This window comes from Pyricularia pennisetigena, chromosome 1 (assembly GCF_004337985.1).
Source record: "Pyricularia pennisetigena strain Br36 chromosome 1, whole genome shotgun sequence".
In the NCBI taxonomy this organism is placed as follows: domain Eukaryota; kingdom Fungi; phylum Ascomycota; class Sordariomycetes; order Magnaporthales; family Pyriculariaceae; genus Pyricularia; species Pyricularia pennisetigena.
Window position 1 is genome coordinate 3,269,808 of NC_043740.1, and position 20,444 is coordinate 3,290,251.

Below are 20,444 nucleotides of genomic sequence, written 5' to 3' on the forward strand. Positions count from 1 at the left end.
GCCAGCTCGCTTGTCCAGCCTATCCACCCGCTCTCGCTTGTTCACACATCATGCCCTGCCCTTGTCTGAGTAGGTACCTTACGCCAAAAATCCACACATCTGCCAAAGATACGAGCCAGTGCGGGCGACCGCGCGACCAAACGACGAAGCAAGTGCAAATTTCCCTAGCGGCAGCTCACGCGAATTTGGGAGGGGAGGGGAGGGGTCCCGCCTGATGGCGTCCAGTCTGGTGAATCGGAGACGAAACCAATCCAGACTTGGAATAGTGTCTGGTAGGTGGCAGTGGCAGTGGCAGGGCGTGATTTTCTTTTTCTTTTTTGTTATATTTTTTTTTCTCCCTCTCCCTTCTCCCCTGCTCTTGCACATATGGGGCGTGCAGATATTATGATGAGACCAAGCAAGGGATGATGAAGATGGGCGATGTAAATGGTGATGCAAAAGTGGGTGTGTTCCGTGTGCCATGGTGATGAATGATGGATACCGTACCTAGATGTGGATTGGTCCCATTACATGAATTGCGAAGCAGTGGCATTCAGTCTCTCTGTTTGTCGGTGCTGTAAGCCGTTTATTTGTCTGTCTGTCCTCTTTGGGTCGATTTCGGTCTCTTTTTGAGCTGTCATCAAACACTGACTGCAGCTTACTTCGTTGACCGCCTTGCCAATTTTTTTTCTTATTTTTTTTTTCTAATCAATTAACTGGGAGACCGAGGGAAAAAAAAAACAAAACATGTAAAACATGCATGGTTAAGTGGACTCGAGATTGGTTTTGTGCTCGCAATATGAGAAAAAGTGGAATTGAATTGCATGGCCTAGACTCCAAAGATTGAACTGGGCGATTGATTGAATGGCAGGCTGGCCGCTGTGGTGGTGCATGCACCGCTTGGATACCTTTTTTTTTTTTTTTTGTTGAATCTCGAGGCACCCACCCTGCCCTCACCTTAATTATTTTAGGAACTTCTTTTTTCTTATTCTAACTCGTCTCCTTCAAATGGAATTGGCGAGGCCTGCCTTACTTAGCACCTCGCTTCGTTCTTTCCAGTAAAGATGCTTGTAACTCAATATTACTTTCTGCTTCTGGACGCTGTCTCGCTGAAAGACCCACAAGTTTAAGTAAAGTACTTTCCAAGGAAGGTACGAGGGTGCTGTAGGAAACCTTTTTCATGCGATCTCGGTCCCGGGGTTCACTAGGCGGGGAGACCCCTGCTATGCCACATGTTTTGGTGGTACCACACTCATCCTTTTGAGGCCTGGTACTCTTTCTTGGGTGATGCTACCTGAATATCTGTTTAATTGGCCGTCAAGCTTGGGAAGCCGAGCAAGGACGAATTGGAGTCAGGGCACAGAGGTAAACAAGCTCCTCCTAGCTTGTGGAAATGTAAGTGGTAATGTAAGTGCTTGTCGCAAATATTTTCTTCTTTTCCCGTCTCGTCCAAGACTCTCTTGTTCAATCGCCTCTCCTCCACACTCCACCATTCAAATCAACTCCACACATTGCAGTAGAGTTTTGCTTGCGCATGCGCCCATCTTCCCCTTAATGAAAACCCCAATGCCGTTTGGACCCCTGCCACGCTTCGGCCACAGCGTGAAGTGAATGACGCCTGACTCTTCCTCAGGCGATGGCGCTCACGGCCTTGCATGTTCTGGACTCTCGCCCCCTCCTCCACGCTATTAAAAAAAAAAAAAATACCATAATGAGGAGGGAAACATAAAAAGCACGAGGCGACTAGCCCACTGGCGCACCGTCCATCAGGCTATCCCAGGTGCTAGGGCCTCATACGGGCTCTTGCGGGCCTCAATTTGACAAAAGGACCCCTTTGCCACAAAGCCTCAAAAAGAGTTTTGGCCAAGGGGAAAAAAAAAAAAAAAAAAACATCCGTAACAACGAACAGAAAATAAAAAATAGCCCGGTCCAACAGTTAAACAGTAAACGGCCTCGGGACGCAGCGCCAAAGCTAGCAGCGCCGGCGGAGATGCAAAAAGTCGCAACGCCAGCCTTTCGACTGCCTGCCGGCGTGCCTCCTGCCTACTGCGTCCACTACACTAAAATAGACCTTACCGCCTAACCTCCACTGTTTAAGTAGTCAAGTTGGTTAAGGTTTCAATCGTTGAGGCGTACAGCCACAGGGTCGCAGAAGGGGAAGCTAGGGCAGGCATGTACTGAGGACTATAGCGGCCACGCTGTGGCACCATGCTACCGAGTCCGCAGGCGACTGACTGGTCCAAATTGAATAGGCACGAAATGTAGCGAGATAGCCAAGAATTTGCTAGGTCTAAAATATACGCTTGTGGTATTAGTGAGCTGCCCCTCAGAGGGGAAACAGCAAATGATGCAAGGCCTCGACCAAAGTAGGGCACATCCGCTTTCAATGACGGAGGCTCTGCTCGATTATCTTTGAGCTGCCCGTTGAGTCTAATTGGTGAGAGGATGGCTGCCCATGTTAAGCCCGTTCCATATCGCCTCAGCCAATAGCGGATGTGAAAGAATTTGGTACTCTTTTCGAGGTAAGCTAGACAAGGAGTACGGATAAGCACTTTACAAGGCCACGAAAACGCGACATTAATTTTATGACTGGATTCTTTCCATCCCTTGGGCTCAAGTGCAAGTAGAAATAAAACCCAGATAAAATAATAACAAATAAGAAGAAAAAAGCTGCAGGAGAGAGGGAGAACAAAAAAAAAAGACAACCTCTTTAGCCTGCCGGGTTCCTCCCCCGAATCTGGACGGCTTCGCTTTTCCGGTCCCGCTTGTCTCTTCTTCTTCCTGGTTTCGCCCAGGATGCTCGTGGCGTTGGTAGTCTTAGACAGTATAGTAAGCAGTACAAAAAAAAGTTACGGGGCCTACGTACCGTTGTACAAAAGACGAATGTTTATTTCTTCTCTTTGCGGTGTTTTTTTTTTTTTTTTTTTTTATGTTCTATGTTTTTTTTTCTAAAAGATTTGTCTCCCATCGGGCGGTACCTTGGGTGCTTACCACCCATCCCACATTTCACCCAGTATGCATGGTGGGCGTGCCCGCGCGAGTGTCTCATTGAGGCTGCAGAAGCGGCTTAGGCAGCATCGTGGCTTGTCCCGAACTGGAAATTCCCCAGCTAACACACACCAGTCAATCTGGACTCGAAATCAATTTCGCTCAACTCCGTGGGCCGCCAGACGAGCCTCCAATTCATTTGGCTTTTGCTTCGAGGTCTAGACGTATCTTGTCCAGTAGTTTATTCTCCGTAGGAGTCGATATGCAGAGACCCGAAAACGCCGACTATCGAATTTTAAACTGGGCTTCATCGGTCACGAAGTTGACTTTTTTTTTTTTTTTGTTCTCCCCACCTTTGGAGGAGGCACAGCACAGCCTACCTATACACAGCCAGCCATGCAAGATTCTAAACTGCAACCCCAAAATAGATAGTGACTAGAAGAAAAACGAGGATTAAGAAGGATCAAAAGAAAACAATCAAAGAAAAATAACAAAAATGTTCCTAAAAAATCCACCGGTGGACTAAAACAGGACTATACTGGCCACAGTTGCTGTACTTACTATGATCGATCACGATTATCGCGAATCAGATTGTAGGATCACCTGACTCAGCCATTTAGAAGAAAGTATTAGCAGGCTCTTGGCGACCCCATCATCACCGATTGACGTGTTTTGGCTTTGCTACGCCGCGGTCGATCTTGCACCGTGACGACACCACGACGGCTATCATTTGCCGATGTCATCGACGACGGGAACGGGTCACCGAACCGAAACCTACTCGACTCGACTCGCACACCGAGCAAGCCGGGAGTCGCGAGTCCAGACAAAAGTACCGATAAACAATCGACTAAACTGAATGGACGGCCTGAGAAGGGGCCCCTCGCCTAAATTTGTGGCTTTTTTTCTGGTCCTTGTCGCCTTCTTCTCGCTACTTGGTAGGCCACGAGGTAGACTGGCGAAAAACAAAAGAAGGCGATAGACTACTGCCGACTAGGGGGTTTGTTGCCTAGGGGTGTTTGGGGTGATCAAATGCCATGAAGTTGCACATCTGAGCTAGGATTTACAGAATATGGGAGGACCAGAGAATGACCAACGGACAACCTAGACTACTCAATCGAGCTTGCTGCGCGAACACGAGCCTCATGGGTCGTCATTTGGAGTAACCAAAGTAAATGTAAAGTAAACATGTCTTTTTTTTTTTTGTTTCTCCATACTCGCTGTTTCTTTGGTACCGCAAGTAATCTTCCCGGAGGTATGATCGCCAGCTCATCATTATCGAAAATCCATGATGGACATGGGCACAAGTGCAGGCAGGTACGCGAGTCTAGCCAATAGCAAGGAGGGACAGTGGCTTGCCTCGACAGGGTGTTCGTTCCATCCTTACCAATCTGCACCAGCCTGTCGCTCAAAGCGAGCGTTGATTGGCCAGAATACGGAGATCGCTCCTAGTTCGGTGGGGTGATATGACCCGTGAGCTAAAAAAAGACATGGATGTGGTCGGTATGTCAAAATCGAACCAGGGTACATTTTTCGCCTTTCGTTTTCTTAGAGTGACCTTAAGTTTTACTGTACTGTATGCAAAGCACGATGATGCTCCTCTGTTTTCATCACCATCTTTGATTCTCTTCCCCCCCTGCGCACCAACCCGTCCCTCTTCCGACTCCGAAATTCCGGGTCCGCTTCTTCCCGCAAAGTACCTGGCTGGGTTCCAATTCCATTCAGTGTACAATGATCCACAGCCTAATATCACCCATCTATGGCCATGAAACGTAATACCACAAAAGCTTGTGCGGTTTTCTAATACACCACCCGTCGGGTCATTACACCCTCATTAGCTCACATTAGCTCTCATAATAACTCCGTAAGTCACTAGAAAGAAAGAAAAAAAAAATAACAACAAGTGAAAATCATCGCATTCTCGGAAGGTGTCTTGGCGATTGGTGGAGGGGAAGGAGGGAAGAACAAATGTCAAGTCGGCGTGGCTTGGCTGCCTCCCTACGTCGTAAGTCAAGGAAAATCTCAAGCCTCATACGTTACTTTTGATAAAACTCCCGCTGGATACTGCATGACAGGCGACGCCAAACAGGAAAACTGGGTCGGTCATGGTTCCCCCTCCCCTTGCCTGGTGATGTCTGTTTTGTGAATACATTTGCCTACGGATGGTTGGTTCGGGGAAGTCCCTCTGTTGACTGGGCTTCGCCTTTGAGGCTGCCCTCATTTCTTTGGTCGAGCAACCTCTCGTCTTACTTTGTGGATGCGAGCCAGCCAACGACTGCAAACCAAGAATCAACAGTATTAACACGCTTCATTATTGAATCTTCTCATAGAGGTACTTTACACATGACACACGGCTGCCTGCGTTGCCCAATGTAGCATCAGCGCCCACACATCATCTTAACCCACGTCATGCCATACGGGCCCCTGGATTTGACAGGAAGCAAGGGTAGTGATCTTACTGCTAGCCTATCCGAATGTGTATTCAAGCTCTCATTGTACATCACTAAAGTCTGACAAGGCTCGGAATTGGGATCCGGGTATATACCAAAGCCGCTAGTCGCGTTGTAGCATCGCGTCTTGAGTCTGGATCCGCATTCGTTGTTGATGTTGTTGACTCCCGTATATAGCACGCGGCGCGGTCGGTACTTGTATTCCTTTTTTTTATCTGGGACATTCAAGATAATTACTTCGTATAAGAAAAGGAAGGAAAAAAACAAGCAACAAATGAAAATAGTTATGGAGCCCACCCAAATACGGAAGCCGATGCGGCAAGCATATAGCACGGCACAATGATTGCAAATCGCCGGGATAAGAGACCCAAGATCTCTGCTTTCCGGTTTTGGGTAAACATGACGCTTGGAGGCAAGTCCGTGTCCAATCACTTACCCTGATGCCGCGTTGTTTCTTTTATTTAATCTATGTCAAACAATGACATACTCTTTCTGTAATGCAAAGAGCGGTGTTGGTTTATTTTGCAATCTCTTGACAGAGAAAAAGGAACATTGGATCAAAATAATAACAAAGCAGCTCTGATGAGACAAATTTGGTTGCCCTGACGGCGGCCTGCAAGCTCAGATGGAACAAGTGAAGCTACTCAGCCCTACGACAAGTGACTTTGAGAGACTTTTTTTTTCATTTGTCGTAGCAGTGTTCATGTCAGATAACATGCCTTGGGTTGCATAACTTTATCCACAACGAATACCACGCACACTGCTTTTACACCGCCGTCTACCGCCGACTGCAACTTTGGCAAGACCGAAGGCGGCAGTGCCCTCTTAGGCTACTATTTCGCAAATCTGTACAAATTCAGACGAAAAAAAAGGCGTCCCCCATGTCCATATTCCCCTTGTCTTGTTCAAGGCAGAAATTCGTCATGGGAGATATGATTGCCCGATATCACATAGCCCTTCCGTTCCTTTTGTTGGGTAAGGGATTGGACATTGACTGCCGAGACCTTTTTTTTTTTTTTTTTCTGCCACTCAATATCCACACGCACCCCCCGTCTCAGACATTCCAAACGCACCGAGGAGGGGATTAAAGGGGTCTCGGGAGGCGGTCAGGGACTGCAGAGCTTTTGCCTCCAGTCTGGAACGCGGCATTGCGACTGGCTGGATGGTGAGCAGCGACAGCTCTCGTTTGCCGAATTACAAGTGTATAATATACATCTTGCTAATGTCGATGTGATTGGCTGTTTTAGCGATGTGGTCTATTAAGGGTGGGTTTTATTCCTCCCCCTTCTCTCATATTGTAGTCTTTTGCTTCTGCGTTTAATTTTTTTGGGACTTGATCTTTCCTCGCTATCCCGCCCTCCCCCCAAACTGGGGCGCTTTCTTAGGTTGATAAATTGCCAGCCGGGTCAATTCACAGTGAGAAACAATGTCTTGGCATAATGAGACATGGATTAGGGGCCTTGATCGTCGCCATACAAGTCTACTCAATCGAGAAAGGAATGTGGGCGGGCCATACCGGTCTGGCTAAATAAAAGAATAGCGGGAGGGGCGTGTCTTTCTTGGAGAGGGAGGGGAAGGAGAAAATATTACAAAAAAAAAAAAAAAAAGAGTGTGTCGGGCAAAAGCCAAGACCTCAATTGAGTAACTGCCTTGCATCGGTGAACTCGAGATCCGGTGAACTCATTTCATCACCGACTGCCCTACAAAACTGGCCCAATACAAAAGGACTCTGACGATCTTTGATTTACAGACCCACTAGGGGCCGCTCTTATGTCGAGGTACACGTAGTAATTATGGATCGGCGGCTCTATCGGCATCGAAGAAGTCGACAAGAGTCAGTACCTCCTCATATCGATGCGGGCAAATTTGACTGACCTGGAGAGGGATACAGACAGCGGCGTCGCTGGGCAAGGTAATAAGGGTAAAAGTGACGAAGGTCTTCCTTTTTGAGACTATGGGGACTATCGATGTATTAATCTGCTTCCCAACTACAGAAAAACATTTGGAAAAGGAGATTGGTATTAATTTGTTAGTGGCGCGTTGATGCGTACAAAGCCTGCGGGATTGGTAGCAATTTATCTTTGGCTTCTTTTTTTTCCATTATGCGTTATCATTATTCTTGCGCAAAGCAAATGCGTTATTTACCAAGTCATGTCTATCGTACAATGTTTGGATTTTTTTACCATCGACCCTTGCGTGATTCTGTGTCCCCCCAAGCAGAGGACTGATTGAAAGATTGAAACAAAGACTCAAGCAAATAGAGCAGCCCTGAAGGCACCTTGGTGCTCTCCATATAGACCCATTCAGGCAAAGCAGTAACATAACTAACGTAGTTTTTCATGGGCTGGAATATATAGAAAATACAAGCAGGAGATTTGATGGTTAAGGCTGAGGCTACTTAGTGAAAGATTGATCGCCTCGCCGACATCGGCTCATCAAAAGGTGATATTTTCGAGGTACGGTAATATTATGACATTTAGAAAACCAAGCGACAGTGCGAAAGTGTGCCCAGCAGAATTCCACTTCCCTTGGCAACTCCAGTCTCGAAGATGGATTGTTTTGGAAAGATCCTCTCCCCACGCCCTACTGCACCTCAAAATGACAAAATGCATGGGTACAAAAGTACCTTCGTACTTCGCACATTGCAGATCGCCGCGTTGGTCCCCGACAAACCCCATGTCGCCTCCACCCCAAACCCTGGACGGTAACACACAGGGATTTTTTTCAAAGAACCCCCCGTTCCCTATTTGGGTAATCAGTGCGATGAAATGCTATCAAGAAGGCCTCCGTTGCGGTCGTCTTGGGGTGTCATCCACCCCCCTGGTTTTGAACCACTTTCTAACCACCCTCCACAGAAAAGTCCTCTCGCAGATCATCCCATCACCAACACCCGCTTCTCGGCCTCCCTTCCGTCCACTGCTAGCCCTTGCGAGGGGACCAGGGGGACCGCGGGATGGCTCCCGCTGACGGAGGGAACGAAATCAGGCAAAGGCAAAATGGAGACTCGGGTCCGCCAGGCGCACACGCTCTCTTTCTCATGGGATGAACTTTTCTGACAAAGTTGACTCCCGCAAAAACATCGGAGCTTTTGGATGACAAGACAAGTCGGCAGGATTGATCAGCAGATTCCACTTTTCTTTATTCTTCATTCGCTCAAAACTAAACAAATATGTCAAAACAAATGACTGCTCACCCTTCTAATGCTAGTCAGGGTTCATCATAACAAACCAACAATATTCCCTTCTCTCATCCTCCTTATAGCATGTTCCATAGCCGAATTGCCGGATCCTTGGCATGTTTCTTTTTCTTTCTTTTGTTCATCTCTTCTATTTTTCTTTTCTTCTGGGCCTTTGAATCGAAATCATGTCTACGCACGCAACAGTATCATTGGCTGTGACCCTGGTATCCCTTCTTTCGGAGGTCCCGCGAGCCGTCCACTTTGCGTGCTGCTGCCAAGGCGGCAGCAGATATCCCTGAGCTTTGTTTTTGTTGTTGCTTTTCTTTTTCTTTTGCGGGCAAAATACTGAATTATTTTCTTCAGTAAACAGATGCGATTGGGCAGTGGATGGAGGGAGTGGGGGCGCCACACAATTGACAACAAGTCTCTAATTGTAAGCTTCTTACTTGTCCTTGACAGCGGTGCGCTCGTGTGTGAAAAAAAAGTGCGTGTCGTGTCTTGTATGTAACCCACCCTCCACCAAGATGGTGAAGCAGAATGCTACCTAAAGTGCTGCGACAAGTGAAGGCAAACGTCTTGGTGCTTGTCCCCCCATACTAGGTTTATTTTTTACAGTTACAGTGACAGGTCGAGGTTCGGCCCGTCGTCGGTGGTCCTACTACGTCCGACCGCCTGGTTGGGAGACCAGACCAGATATCAATCAGTTATTCTCTTACTGCTGCCTTGAGAACCAACGTATGAGAAAAAAGGATAACAAAAAAAAAAAAAAAAAAACGGGCAAAATTTCTACTTCGTCATCGATTGGATATCTTGGACGTCTCACCAATATTTTGCAAATCCCAGAAATACGAGCTTGTGGCAGAGAGGAGCGGAAATGGTCACCCCTCACCCACCTACGACATGGCTCAATTATTTTTTTGACTGTTAGTTTCTAAAATTAAGCTTGTTGCCGGGGTTCTGGTTCCTTGGCTTGGTTGTACCTCCAGTGCGGACGGAATACATTTTGAAATAATAAACGAAATTATGATAGCATCGTCGGTATGTCCTTGGTGAAATTCTCCAAAGGTTTCTTCTTGACCCAGAAAGAAAAAGAAAGCAAAAAGAGGAAAAACAAGAGACCCTTGCTATAGTATCGCGTTGATCCATCCCGCGCTTACCGTTGCTTAGGGTGGAGGAACTAGCTCCGATCGCTGTGAACAAACTGTGGTCGATGCCATCAGAAGTCTTGCTTGCAATCAAAACCCTGCACGTGGCCCGCCTTATTTAGATTTCGTTAATCTGCAGTATTTTTGATAAGGAGGAGAGGGCTAGGCTGGTAGGCAAAATGAAAAGAATAAGAAATAAACATAAACAGACCATCAAGTTACTACCTACTCTAGAGAAATGCCACTATCCCGGCTAGCTTACTCAGGGCAAATGCGCAAACGAGTAAGGTGCTATGGGTCTCGACCGTGTTATGTTCCGAGGATCTGGTGACCCCTGTGGACCCCGTTCATGTCTAACACCCCCGGCCCAAAGGTCTAGACCGCCATGGACCAGGCCATGCTCGTTCTTACGCAAAACTGGTTCCTATTGGAGACGGTGGGAGGGCTGTGGATCCACCTTGTATGCACGCTGTCCGAATGGGGAGAGCGAAAGCAAGCTGGGAAAAGATGCAATAATACTGACTGCATTTTGTTTTGAATGCGGTCGACGATTATGAATCGTTTTGCAGCAGCCCAGTTCCATTCCGTCGTCGCCATTCTTCACACCTTGTCGCTGCCGAAAGGAGGCCCCTGTGTGCTAGGGTGAAAATCCAGGGACTTGGCAAGATATGAATTTGCTTGTCTTCCCCGCCCCGCCTTTCACCTGGTGCATCAAGGACGGTGCTGCCAAGCATCAAGATGCATTTTGTTCACCAATTTCCGGGGTTGGTTGATTAGGTTTCAGTGTCGAGAGAGTGTCGATCTGAACCAGTTTCAATATCCTCACTTGGGCAAAGATTCAATAGTTTTCTGCTGTATATCCTATCTCCGTTTCCCCAGTGGCCAAACCTCGCCATGTCAAAGTGGTTGATTATCAAGAGCAGGCAGCATGGTTCCAACTAACTCCTGGAAGTGCCAACTCAGGGTGCTTCCGCTCACAAGCCTTATTAGTACCACCCTTGATATCGTCGTCTCATCCCTGGTGTGAGCTTCATCTCACCAATTATCCCCTCGAGCACTTGACGCGGACACTTGTGTGTGTAGGTTGTATTTCTTCGTCCCCGCTGTCTGCTTGATAAGACGTTGCGGAAATGGGCAGGGACGGACCGAAAAAAAAAGGAAGAAAGGCAAAAGTTGACAACGACGTCTGATACGCTGAGATGCGAGTTTCTATTTTGGCAGCGAGTCGGATTTCTCCCTGTCCCTATATTCAATAATCTTGCAATGTCGATAATATCTGTACAGCCCAACCTTGGGAAAGGGGGACCGGGCCAGGTTCCAGCCATGAAGAGGCGAGACCGCCTTCGCCGCCCTGCCCCGTCACAAGTAATTCACTCTGGGGTCATCTATCACCATCTTCATGGGGGTCACGATGAGCTGGGGACGACAAGTGACTGTATGGCCAAGGCGCCTGGACGAAGACAGGTGTGGGGAGGATGGAGGGGCGTGTGAAGATGTGCCCAACAATATGGGCTCATGTGCAACCGCCTTTTGGCTGCAAGCAATATGCCACAGCACACAATACAAAGCAATACCAAGTACACAGCGCACAGCACATAGCATACAGCGCATGCGGAATCCTGGCGTGGTATGCCGTCGTCTGGCGCCATCTGGGTGCACGCGCACCATATCCGATCACATCTCAGGGTCTCGACCCAAGCTGGCGGTAAGAGCTGCCCGTGGTTTTTTTTTTCTTGTCTCGTTGATATCAAAATCGGGAGTGGCTGCGACGCTAGGAAAATCAAGCAAATATAGCCCGTCAAGAAACAACGTGGAAGGACGGTTGAGTCCGTCGCCCTCGCTTGCACTGCCACCCACGACGGCATTAGGGCTATGGTTTCTCTAATTTATTTTATTTTATTTTATTTTTTTGTTTTGCTTCCCATTGGCCTAGATCCGAACCCGGGCCAGAACGGTTCAAAGCCGGTGCCTGCGGAATTTGAGGTCGAGCTGGTGTTTGGGTGACAAAATGGCGCCAGAAGAAAAAAGCGGCTTCTCCCTTTGAGACGGACAGGGAGGCTCACACAGACAGAGGCTTGGTTTACTGTATGTATTTTTCATTTGGGCTTTTGGCAAGCCCGCCTATCTGGGTCCAAAGTCTTGGATGGGGTCGCGCCTCAACTAGTCTGGAGGATTTTTGGGGGGGTGCCGGGATGGTATGCCAAGATGCTGGGTTAGGGCAATTTTGCTCCGAAACGTTAGTGATCCTACCAAACACTTAGCAACTGCAAAGTTCATAGGGAGTCTCCCTGTTCAGGGGATCGTGAAACTAATTTCTAGGCATAATCATAGAATCATACGGTGTTGTTACTTGACTGCGGAGGTGTACCTCGGCTTTCTTTTTTTTCTTTTTTTTTTTCTCCATCGCTCAAGGCCACAAAATGGGACTTATTGTACTGTACCGTACTGTACTCGTAAGTAGACGAATGTCGTAGATAATCAAGGCTTTGATCAAAAGTGGGACATTCGTTTCATTCTCAGGTCTATCGCCATGGACAGCACAGCACGTAAGGTTCGGTAATTTCTTCGTAATGATTTGTAGGTGGGCTTGAGTGGGAACATCACCAATACCCAAAGACGAGTGCAACCCTGAAATGTGTGGTTATGGGGTCGCGAGTGGAGCTTTATTGTGGACCTGTATCTCCCCCACCCACCGAGAATGTCAAAGTTTCGGTCCCGGCAGGACGGTTCTCTCACAGAAGATCAAATGTCAAAGCCCTGCCAAAAGACGACCTTCCGCTTAACATCTCCCTATTAGGCATAGCTTCTGACGTCTTGGACAGGGCCAAACAGCAAGCATATTCCCTGTTGATGCCAAGATCTGGACCGCCAAAGACAACACGCCTGCAAACCCACTAGCCTGCCCGCCCACCACTGCAGTCAGAGGCTTGGAGATTACCGCGCAAAGGGTTAGGGGGGATAATAATATGTAGGCGTCAGGGGTGTTTGGGTTGTCGAGAGTGAGGTGTGATTCGATCAGAGATTGGAATCTGGTTGGTCCAGTATCCGTATCATTGGGGAGGTGGCCGCCTTGTCAGGCTGCGGTAAGTAAGGTCAGGTACCTATCTACCTAGGTCAGGTAGGCACGAAAGCAAGCATAGACAGGGTCAGCTAAGGTACCTAAGCGATTACGGCTTTTCCCTTCCCTCCCACTTTACTGGAATCCATTCAGCCTCTGAGAAAATTAACTTGGGACGAAAGAAAGAAAAAAAAAAAATCGCCGCGAGTTATAATAGCAACCATACAATGAAAAAGGATAGTTAAAAACAACTTATACACGATTTCCGCCACCAAAACATCCTCAAAAGTCTAGACTCGACAACATACATTCAAGGCGCTTCGGCCTCCTCGGGTCGGCGCCAGTCGTTCCTAAGGTTTGAGGTCGCGTCTCGGGGCCCCGGTAATTGACGCGCACCGACTTAGTAATACAAAACAATTCAAGACTCCCGAAGTACCGTTTCTCGCAGGGCGGTACTATCAGGCCATGTCTACAATCACTCTTGGCCTAGCCCCTTCGGTTCGTCTCTTCTAACCACAATCTAATCTACCCTCGTGCTCGGCTGTTTACTACGTAGGCTCAGCCTTCCCTCAAGCAGAGTAGCTCATCACGGCAGGCGGCCAGGAGCCGAAATTTGCAAGCTTGTTGGCGTCCCCTGTCGTCCGCACCGTCATTACCACGTGGCAACCGCGGCAAACCTAAAGGGGGGTGTACGGATACTATGAATGTTGGCGTATCGGCAGAGAAGAGCAAAACCCACATTCTGGTGACAATGGGGGGAGCTCTCTGCAACCATTTTCCCTGTCCCCCGCTCATCGTATCTTTTCCTCATGACTCTTTGGTTCATTCATTTCTCCCCCTTGCTATTCAAGACTCCAAGCACGAGGCCAAAAGGACGTTCGAATGATTTTCTGTTTACTAAACTCTGTGGTAACTTTCCGATAAAGATATCGTCACCCTCAGACTCTTGCTCCACTCGAAATGGATATCCCCGCTGTATAGAGGAGGCGGTTCCTGCCCATTGCCCACCTTGCAAAAAGCAATATGGTACGATGTTCCAGCCTCGTTGTGAGGCTCTGTTGATTGAATTTCCTTTTACGGCCACCTTCGCGAGATAGCCTCCATTTTCTTGCTGTATTGGTTCGGCTCTCGAATTCCAAACCCCCACCCACCTATTGCCAAATCACATGGGTAAAAGATCCAATCACAAGGACTTTGTCCAGGTTTCCCCAACCTATACTGCCTGTCCCTTGTGCTCCAAAGATAGATTCCCTACCTGCCACACATCTTTCTTCCCCCCCTCCCGATGACAGATCTTGGTATCAAAATGACCCATGAACCGTCTTACAGAGGTCAGAGGTCCATAATTTGACTATCCCATATTCCCGTACGCTCATATACATGACCCCCCCTCCCCCCTTCTGCCCTGTTCCCGTCTCCCCCCAATCAAATCAAAGCCTCAATGTTACATGAAAGATCCAATACGGCAGTGACTTCGCCGAACGACTTACTGCACGGTTATGCCTCGCTCGGCCACCCTACCACGGCGGGTCCCGATCAGCGTGCTTGCTGGGACAAAAGTACTGCCAAGGTGAATGACTAGTCCTGGTCCATCTACCCCAGATTCTTCTCGACTCGTACTGTACTGTACTGTACTGTAGTTTTCTCCTTGCAGTACTCCCTTCTCAGTTCTCAGCGGAAATAACTGGCCCATCTGCGCCTTTCGGCCTCGGCATAGCGGGATCTTAATTCCGCTGCTGCTGCCTGGTGTACTGGAGAAGTAAATCCACACGTCTTTTGTTTGCCCCCCCCCCCCCCACATGAAAAAGAGATTTTCTCTTTCGTTTTTTTATTTTTTTAATAAGACCCTGGCTGGGTCCTGTGGCAAATACTTTCGTGGATTTGGTAATGACAGTCAGCTGCCTCCGGCAACTCCTCCGGCAATTCTCCGGCAGTAGACTGATATCTTAGTGATAGGGGTCAATCAAGGCTTCGGGCACCTGCGGTACTGTATGGCAGTACACAATATATCCCACGCGTGGGGTTTTTCTCTTTGGGCTGCCTCCCCTTGTCAAGTACACTCCCCCCGGCCTAACCCGACAGGTCGGTTAACGAAGGCTGTACTGTGGAGTTGTTTTCTTTTTCTCACAAGTGGCTGTATCCCTTATCCCCCCCGTCACTTGCTTGGTAGTGTGATAGTTTCCCCTGTGGCTGTCATGACTGAGTGGAGGTTCACCACCCATCAGTTCTTCGCAGGGACTATGCAGGTTTCTGTGGGATGTCGACTTGCCTAGCTCTCTTCATCCCCTGATGACAGCTGCCAGCAGATAATGATCACGCAAGGGGACGCGGGATTGGTCAGACACATTTGACATACTCTATGAGACCCCTTGATCGTCTATGTTATATGAATATCATGATATATGCCATCTTATCCCAGCCCGTGATCCATTATCTACCAGGGGCGAAGTCACGAACCTTGGGTTCAGCCAAGGCACGAATCAATACCTGCATATACTCGCAGATTTGATCACAGCCCGCCAAGCACCAGCGTAACCAGTTTCGTCTGTAGGTTTCACTGATCGCCCTGGCATGTCTTCTTGCAAAGAGAGGGGAGAGGCGGGGGGGTATTTGCGTGCTTGTCCTGTTCAGGGAAACACAGGCGATATTGCATTGCCGGTTTTCCACTGCCCCCTCACCAAATATGCCTCGGCTGAGCCGTTCCTGGATGGGCCGCAGGTGGTTTGACCGCACCTCATGTAAATCTGGTGCACTAAGGGTTATAGGTTCGCCGGCTCGGTGCGCCAGCCCCAGCCGCCCGTAGCGCACTTATCCAGCATCCGCATGCCGGCTGATTCGCAGATTGCCATAGAGATGTTCCGCACAGCCTTGACCTCGTCCACTGTTGCGCCGCCGTTCAGGGCTCCCTTTAGGTGACCCTTGAGCTGTGGGTTGACCTGCAAGTGTTCTATTATTAGCCTTTTGTCTAGTGGTACGCTATCCAGGCATTTTGATTGGACAGCTGAAAGATGTATGGTAGGTAAGTAGACCCCAAGGGTTGACAGATGGCTGCAATGGACAGTGCAGTTGAGCCAGACTTGGAGATACCCAGCAAAGGCAACGGACAGACCGCTGAAAAAGAAATTGCATGCGGACTGCAACGTCTAAGCAGGATAGTTGATGAGTACGTACGTCTTGTGGAATGAGCCCCGCAATCAAGACAAACGAGGTTTCGGCCGGCGTCAAAACGGCCGTGTTGCTCAGCAGGTAGCCATACACGAGTCTTGCTGTCAAGCCTAGATCCTCGGTGCCAGACCGATCCATCTGGCCCATGACGCGCTTCGAGACCTTGCCATATATCATGTCAAAGAAGCGCTGGCCTCGATGTAAGATCTGCGACGACGGCACGTCATACATCTCGAGCGGCCTTGAAGTTGGCGAGAAAGCCAACGGCTCGTCCACCAACTGCTCTGGGGTATGCTTCTTGAGCTCCAGAAGGGCGTTGATGGTCTTTTGGTGGTTGCCATGGTCAGCACGCGGGGCACTACGGGGTCGGGCTACTGACGAGGAGGTGTCTGGGTACAGGGTAAGTGCCATGAGGGAAGTCAAGCAGTCGCCTCACTTGTTTGCCCAGCACACAACTCACCTTGGGCAAGCCTCCTATTGCGGCGGTCTTCACGAGGGCTTCCCGCATACGGCGAGAAATATTCAGTTGCTCCTCCGGCGAGGGTGCGTCCTCGGTGCCTTGGTCGACCCCATGGGTCAGCACGTGCTTGTATACCGTCGGGATCTCATCCGGACGATTCAGCACTGCCAACGTCGTGGCCGCCACAAAGTACCATGTATTGCGCGGCAAGTGCGGCTGTTTCCTGATGGAAGCCAGCAAAGCCGGCGTGATGACGGCGGGCAATTGAGCCGCCATGATGGGGATGGTCGGCTTGTGCCAATGGCTTTACAGAGAGTTGTTCTTCTGGTTTAGATGTTTCACAGACAAGAGCCAGCAGTCCGCTTCAATACCTAGAAAACAAAGCAAAAGATAGGCTTCACTTGCCTCGCCGTCCTCATCTCACAAATGGTCACATTAAAGTAAAGCAAGCGCAAGTTGCAAATGCCGTCGGATGTCCCGAGTTCGTTGTAGTCTCCCCCGCAACTTTCGGGCCCATTCGCGCAAGACCCGCTCGTCGCGCGCTCTAATGCCGATAGGATGGAACTCACCTCCGCACTGCACGTTTGAGAATGGTTCATCTGGTATCACGGAGAAGGTCGTCATGATTATGTAATCGTCTGCTTCGCCCAATGGCAAGCGTAGGATAAAATCAGCGATAAGCCGAGACCCCCCATTCGGGACCCCGAATTTTTGGCGGAGAAACCATCACGTGCCCCGGCGGAAGCTTGTCGATTCCACCAGACGGCATTGTGACACGATACCACAAAGCATTGACAGGGATGTGACGCACCTGCGTCATCAAGACTTTCAAAGCCTAACGTGGCTTCAACGCGTGCAAAAACGGCCCACCATCAACGCCTAACCATTAACCAAAAGACTAATTCTGCTATCAAGCTCCCACACAACCCAAAGGAAGATGCGATCGTCAGGGCGTTCTTAGAATTTACTTCTACAAAGCTTCCAACTGACCGGCATCAACATGCGGCTGGTCTGGTATGCCGGGGTAAGCTATCCTCGCCTCCGAGAGCTCCAATGACGCCGCCGCCTCTGCAACCGATTGTGGCACGATGCTAACCTGTCGCGGTTTTTGTCCACCATGTAGGCCTCGACGGCCCTCGCCGGCGGCGTGGTGTTCTCCGCGTTCAACCAGCGGGCCAATTTCTACTCGGCCATGGTCCATCTGTCCCAGAGCAATCTCTCCATAGTGGTACGCTCGCACCCTTATCCAAATCAAGCTTAAGCAGATCATCGCCATCATGTGGATCCCCAAGCTTACCCCTCGCCCGGCGCTTATAGATCCTACTCAACATTGTTATGTTTGTTTACATCTCCTTCATATACGGTCTCCAACGATTATGCTACGGACAGCTTCGGCCGGTCGAAATCGAGCAGCTCTACGAGAAGGCCTGGTTCGCCGTTACCGAAACCTGCTTGGCTATGACAATATTCAGGGAGGAGATAGGGGCTTTTTTCATCGTCATGTTTACGGCCCTCTTGACAGGCAAGGTCTGGGGATGGATTGGCGACGGCCGGGTCGAAGTCCTGGAGCAGCAACCACCCGCGAACCCGCGACTTTTCCACGCCCGCCTGAGCATCTCGCTCATTGTCAGCGTCATCTACGACATATGGCTACTACATTACGCAACCCGGACGGTTATCCAGCAGGCCCGACCTAACATGACGGTCATGTTCCTGTTCGAATTTGCTATTCTCTTGGTTTGTTCAGTACAAACCGGGCTGCGATACATCGTCTCCCTTACCGAGCAGAGCATTCTCAAGACTCAGACCCGTCAGGGGCTGGAGGCACGACGGAGGCAAATCCGGGAGCAGAGAGCCGACATATTGCGGCGCAGAGAGTCCGGCGAGGCCACAGAGGAAGAGATAAACGAACCGCTGCCTGACGAGAATGATGTCGAAGAAATGGACATCGAGGTGCCCGGCTGGGAGGCCAAGGGGCACTGGATTCTTATCTTGGATCTTTGTGCAGGTAGGGAACTAGTCCTGTTCCATGTCAATGAGATTTTCCACCGTTTACTGACAGCACCTCAATATAGACTTTCTCAAGCTCGGCATTTACGGCGCGTTCTTTGCTCTCATCCTTATCTTCTACGGACTGCCTATCCACATCATGCGCGACCTCTTCATGACGACGCGATCGTTCGTCAAGCGCCTCGGAGCCTTGTTGCGCTATAGACAAGCGATTAAGGATCTCAACAGGTACCCCGACGCCACCGAGGAAGACCTCAACAGGGAAAATACGTGCATCATCTGTCGAGAGGAGATGCACCCCTGGAACCCAAATGATGCGGTTCGCATCGAACGGACTCGTCCCAAAAAGCTTCCATGTGGGCACATCCTTCACTTCGGCTGCTTAAAGAGCTGGCTTGAACGCCAGCAGGTGTGTCCAACATGTCGCCGTCCTGTGGTTATTGGCGCGCCTGAAGCGGGAAGGCGAGATGCCAACCCTCCCCCGTTTCGAGCCGCCGGGGTGCCTGGCAACCCCGCGAACTTGGCGCCTCAGCCCCCTGCCGGTAACGCTCCGAATAACCAGCAACAGCCACAGCAGCCAAATCGCCCAAATGTCAGGATGTTTGATCTCGGACCCATCAGGCTTGGATTCGCTAGAGGCGGGGCCCAGGATCTTCAGGAAATGGCCCAGATGATGGGCGTGCCGGCACCACCTATCCCTGAGAACAACCATGCTGCTTTGCAGAACCCAGTGCTACCGCTACAGCCAGGCATCGTAGCGCCGTCTAATGTCGAAGCCATCCAGGCCCAGCTGCGCGCTATTGAGGAGCGAATCCAGACGGAGGCATTTTCAATCCGATTCGCCCAGCAGGAGGCTCAGGTGCTTAGGCTGTTACTGCAGCAGCTCGAAATGATACGTAATGCGCAAGCCAGAAACCTTGCTGCTGCAGAACAGGACACAGTCGGGCCACAACCATCCGCGTCGGGCAGTGGCGTTCAGCCTCAACAGGCACAACAGCAGTCTACAGTTCCTGATTCTCAAACAAGCAATCATAGCCGACAGCCTGCAAGTACAGATACGAGCTCTAACCCAGGTGTTGTGAACACAATATCCCAAGGCTCTCCGGGGGGTTTGCAGCAAGGCGGTCCGTCGGCGCACAACCTGCCTCCGGCAGTACAGTCACTCAGCTCAGTTGCTGGGGCTGGCTCGATTGGACTCAGCCATCACACCGTAGCACCAAATACCACACCGATCCCAGCTGGTAGCTCTGATCTACCAGAAGGCCTTGTACTTCCTCCGGGATGGTCACTATTGCCACTGAAGAGGGCGGATGGAATGCCACCTGCCACGTCTGCGATCCAAAGAACGGGAGAGAAGAGTCTAGTGGAGGCGGCGGTGGTACCAGATGCAACCACCCAAAGCCAGTCTGCACAAGAATCTAAGCTGGCACCGACTGAGTCCGCTCCAGTGACGGGAGGTGTAGGGACCAGAACAACGAGCCAGGACCAGAGGGATGATGACGATAGTGATACCTCATCCTCTGAAGAAAGTGAGCAGAGCCACAATGGTGGACCGACAAACTCCAAGGACGCGATGCCTTCATGGGGAGGTGCAGCGCAGCTCTTTGGAGATAACGGGACGGGAGGAAATAGGCAGCAGCAAAGTCGTCCAGCTGATGATAAGGGCAAAGGCCGAGCTGTAGAAGTTGAAGATGAGGCCGATCAGTGATGGTGACCTTTGATTTCTTTGTTTTCTGTTTAGCAATCAATATCTATCAAACAGTCGATTGAAGCATGTGAAAGAATCAGTGATAGCGCGGCATTGAGTTGGGACTTGACCATGAGCTCAGCCAGTTGCGTCCCGATATCGGTCTTTAGAGCTTACACCTACCCGTTTTGTAATGGCAAACAAACACGGATGTTTGGTTCTTGGCTGCCCCCTTTCAATGCCTTCGGTCAATTGAGAACCCTGAAACTTAATTAATCGAAACTTTTTTTTCCTTGTGCCGACGCGGCGATGGTATTGTGCATATCC

General features: G+C 49.8%; 4 protein-coding genes across 4 annotated transcripts; 2 read left to right on the plus strand and 2 right to left on the minus strand.

Annotated features, from left to right (window-relative positions):
* Nucleotides 1-983: 983 nt before the first annotated feature.
* Nucleotides 984-1,088, minus strand: PpBr36_07528 (uncharacterized protein; the record flags this gene model as incomplete). Its single annotated transcript, XM_029894665.1, has 1 exon — nucleotides 984-1,088. A coding segment is annotated over one exon (105 nt), but the record flags the coding sequence as incomplete, so codon positions are not given.
* A 9,912-nt stretch (nucleotides 1,089-11,000) lies between these two features.
* On the plus strand, nucleotides 11,001-11,446 carry PpBr36_07529 (uncharacterized protein; the record flags this gene model as incomplete). Its single annotated transcript, XM_029894666.1, has 2 exons — nucleotides 11,001-11,142; nucleotides 11,337-11,446. The coding sequence occupies 2 exons, from the start codon at nucleotides 11,001-11,003 to the stop codon at nucleotides 11,444-11,446; spliced, it is 252 nt and encodes an 83-aa protein (XP_029748745.1).
* A 4,108-nt stretch (nucleotides 11,447-15,554) lies between these two features.
* PpBr36_07530 (uncharacterized protein) lies at nucleotides 15,555-16,696 on the minus strand (the record flags this gene model as incomplete). Its single annotated transcript, XM_029894667.1, has 3 exons — nucleotides 15,555-15,731; nucleotides 15,967-16,284; nucleotides 16,421-16,696. 3 exons carry the CDS (start codon nucleotides 16,694-16,696, stop codon nucleotides 15,555-15,557), a joined length of 771 nt encoding a protein of 256 aa, XP_029747974.1.
* A 724-nt stretch (nucleotides 16,697-17,420) lies between these two features.
* PpBr36_07531 (uncharacterized protein) lies at nucleotides 17,421-20,138 on the plus strand (the record flags this gene model as incomplete). Its single annotated transcript, XM_029894668.1, has 4 exons — nucleotides 17,421-17,444; nucleotides 17,544-17,648; nucleotides 17,738-18,428; nucleotides 18,496-20,138. The coding sequence occupies 4 exons, from the start codon at nucleotides 17,421-17,423 to the stop codon at nucleotides 20,136-20,138; spliced, it is 2,463 nt and encodes an 820-aa protein (XP_029747973.1).
* Between the last annotated feature and the right edge of the window lie 306 nt (nucleotides 20,139-20,444).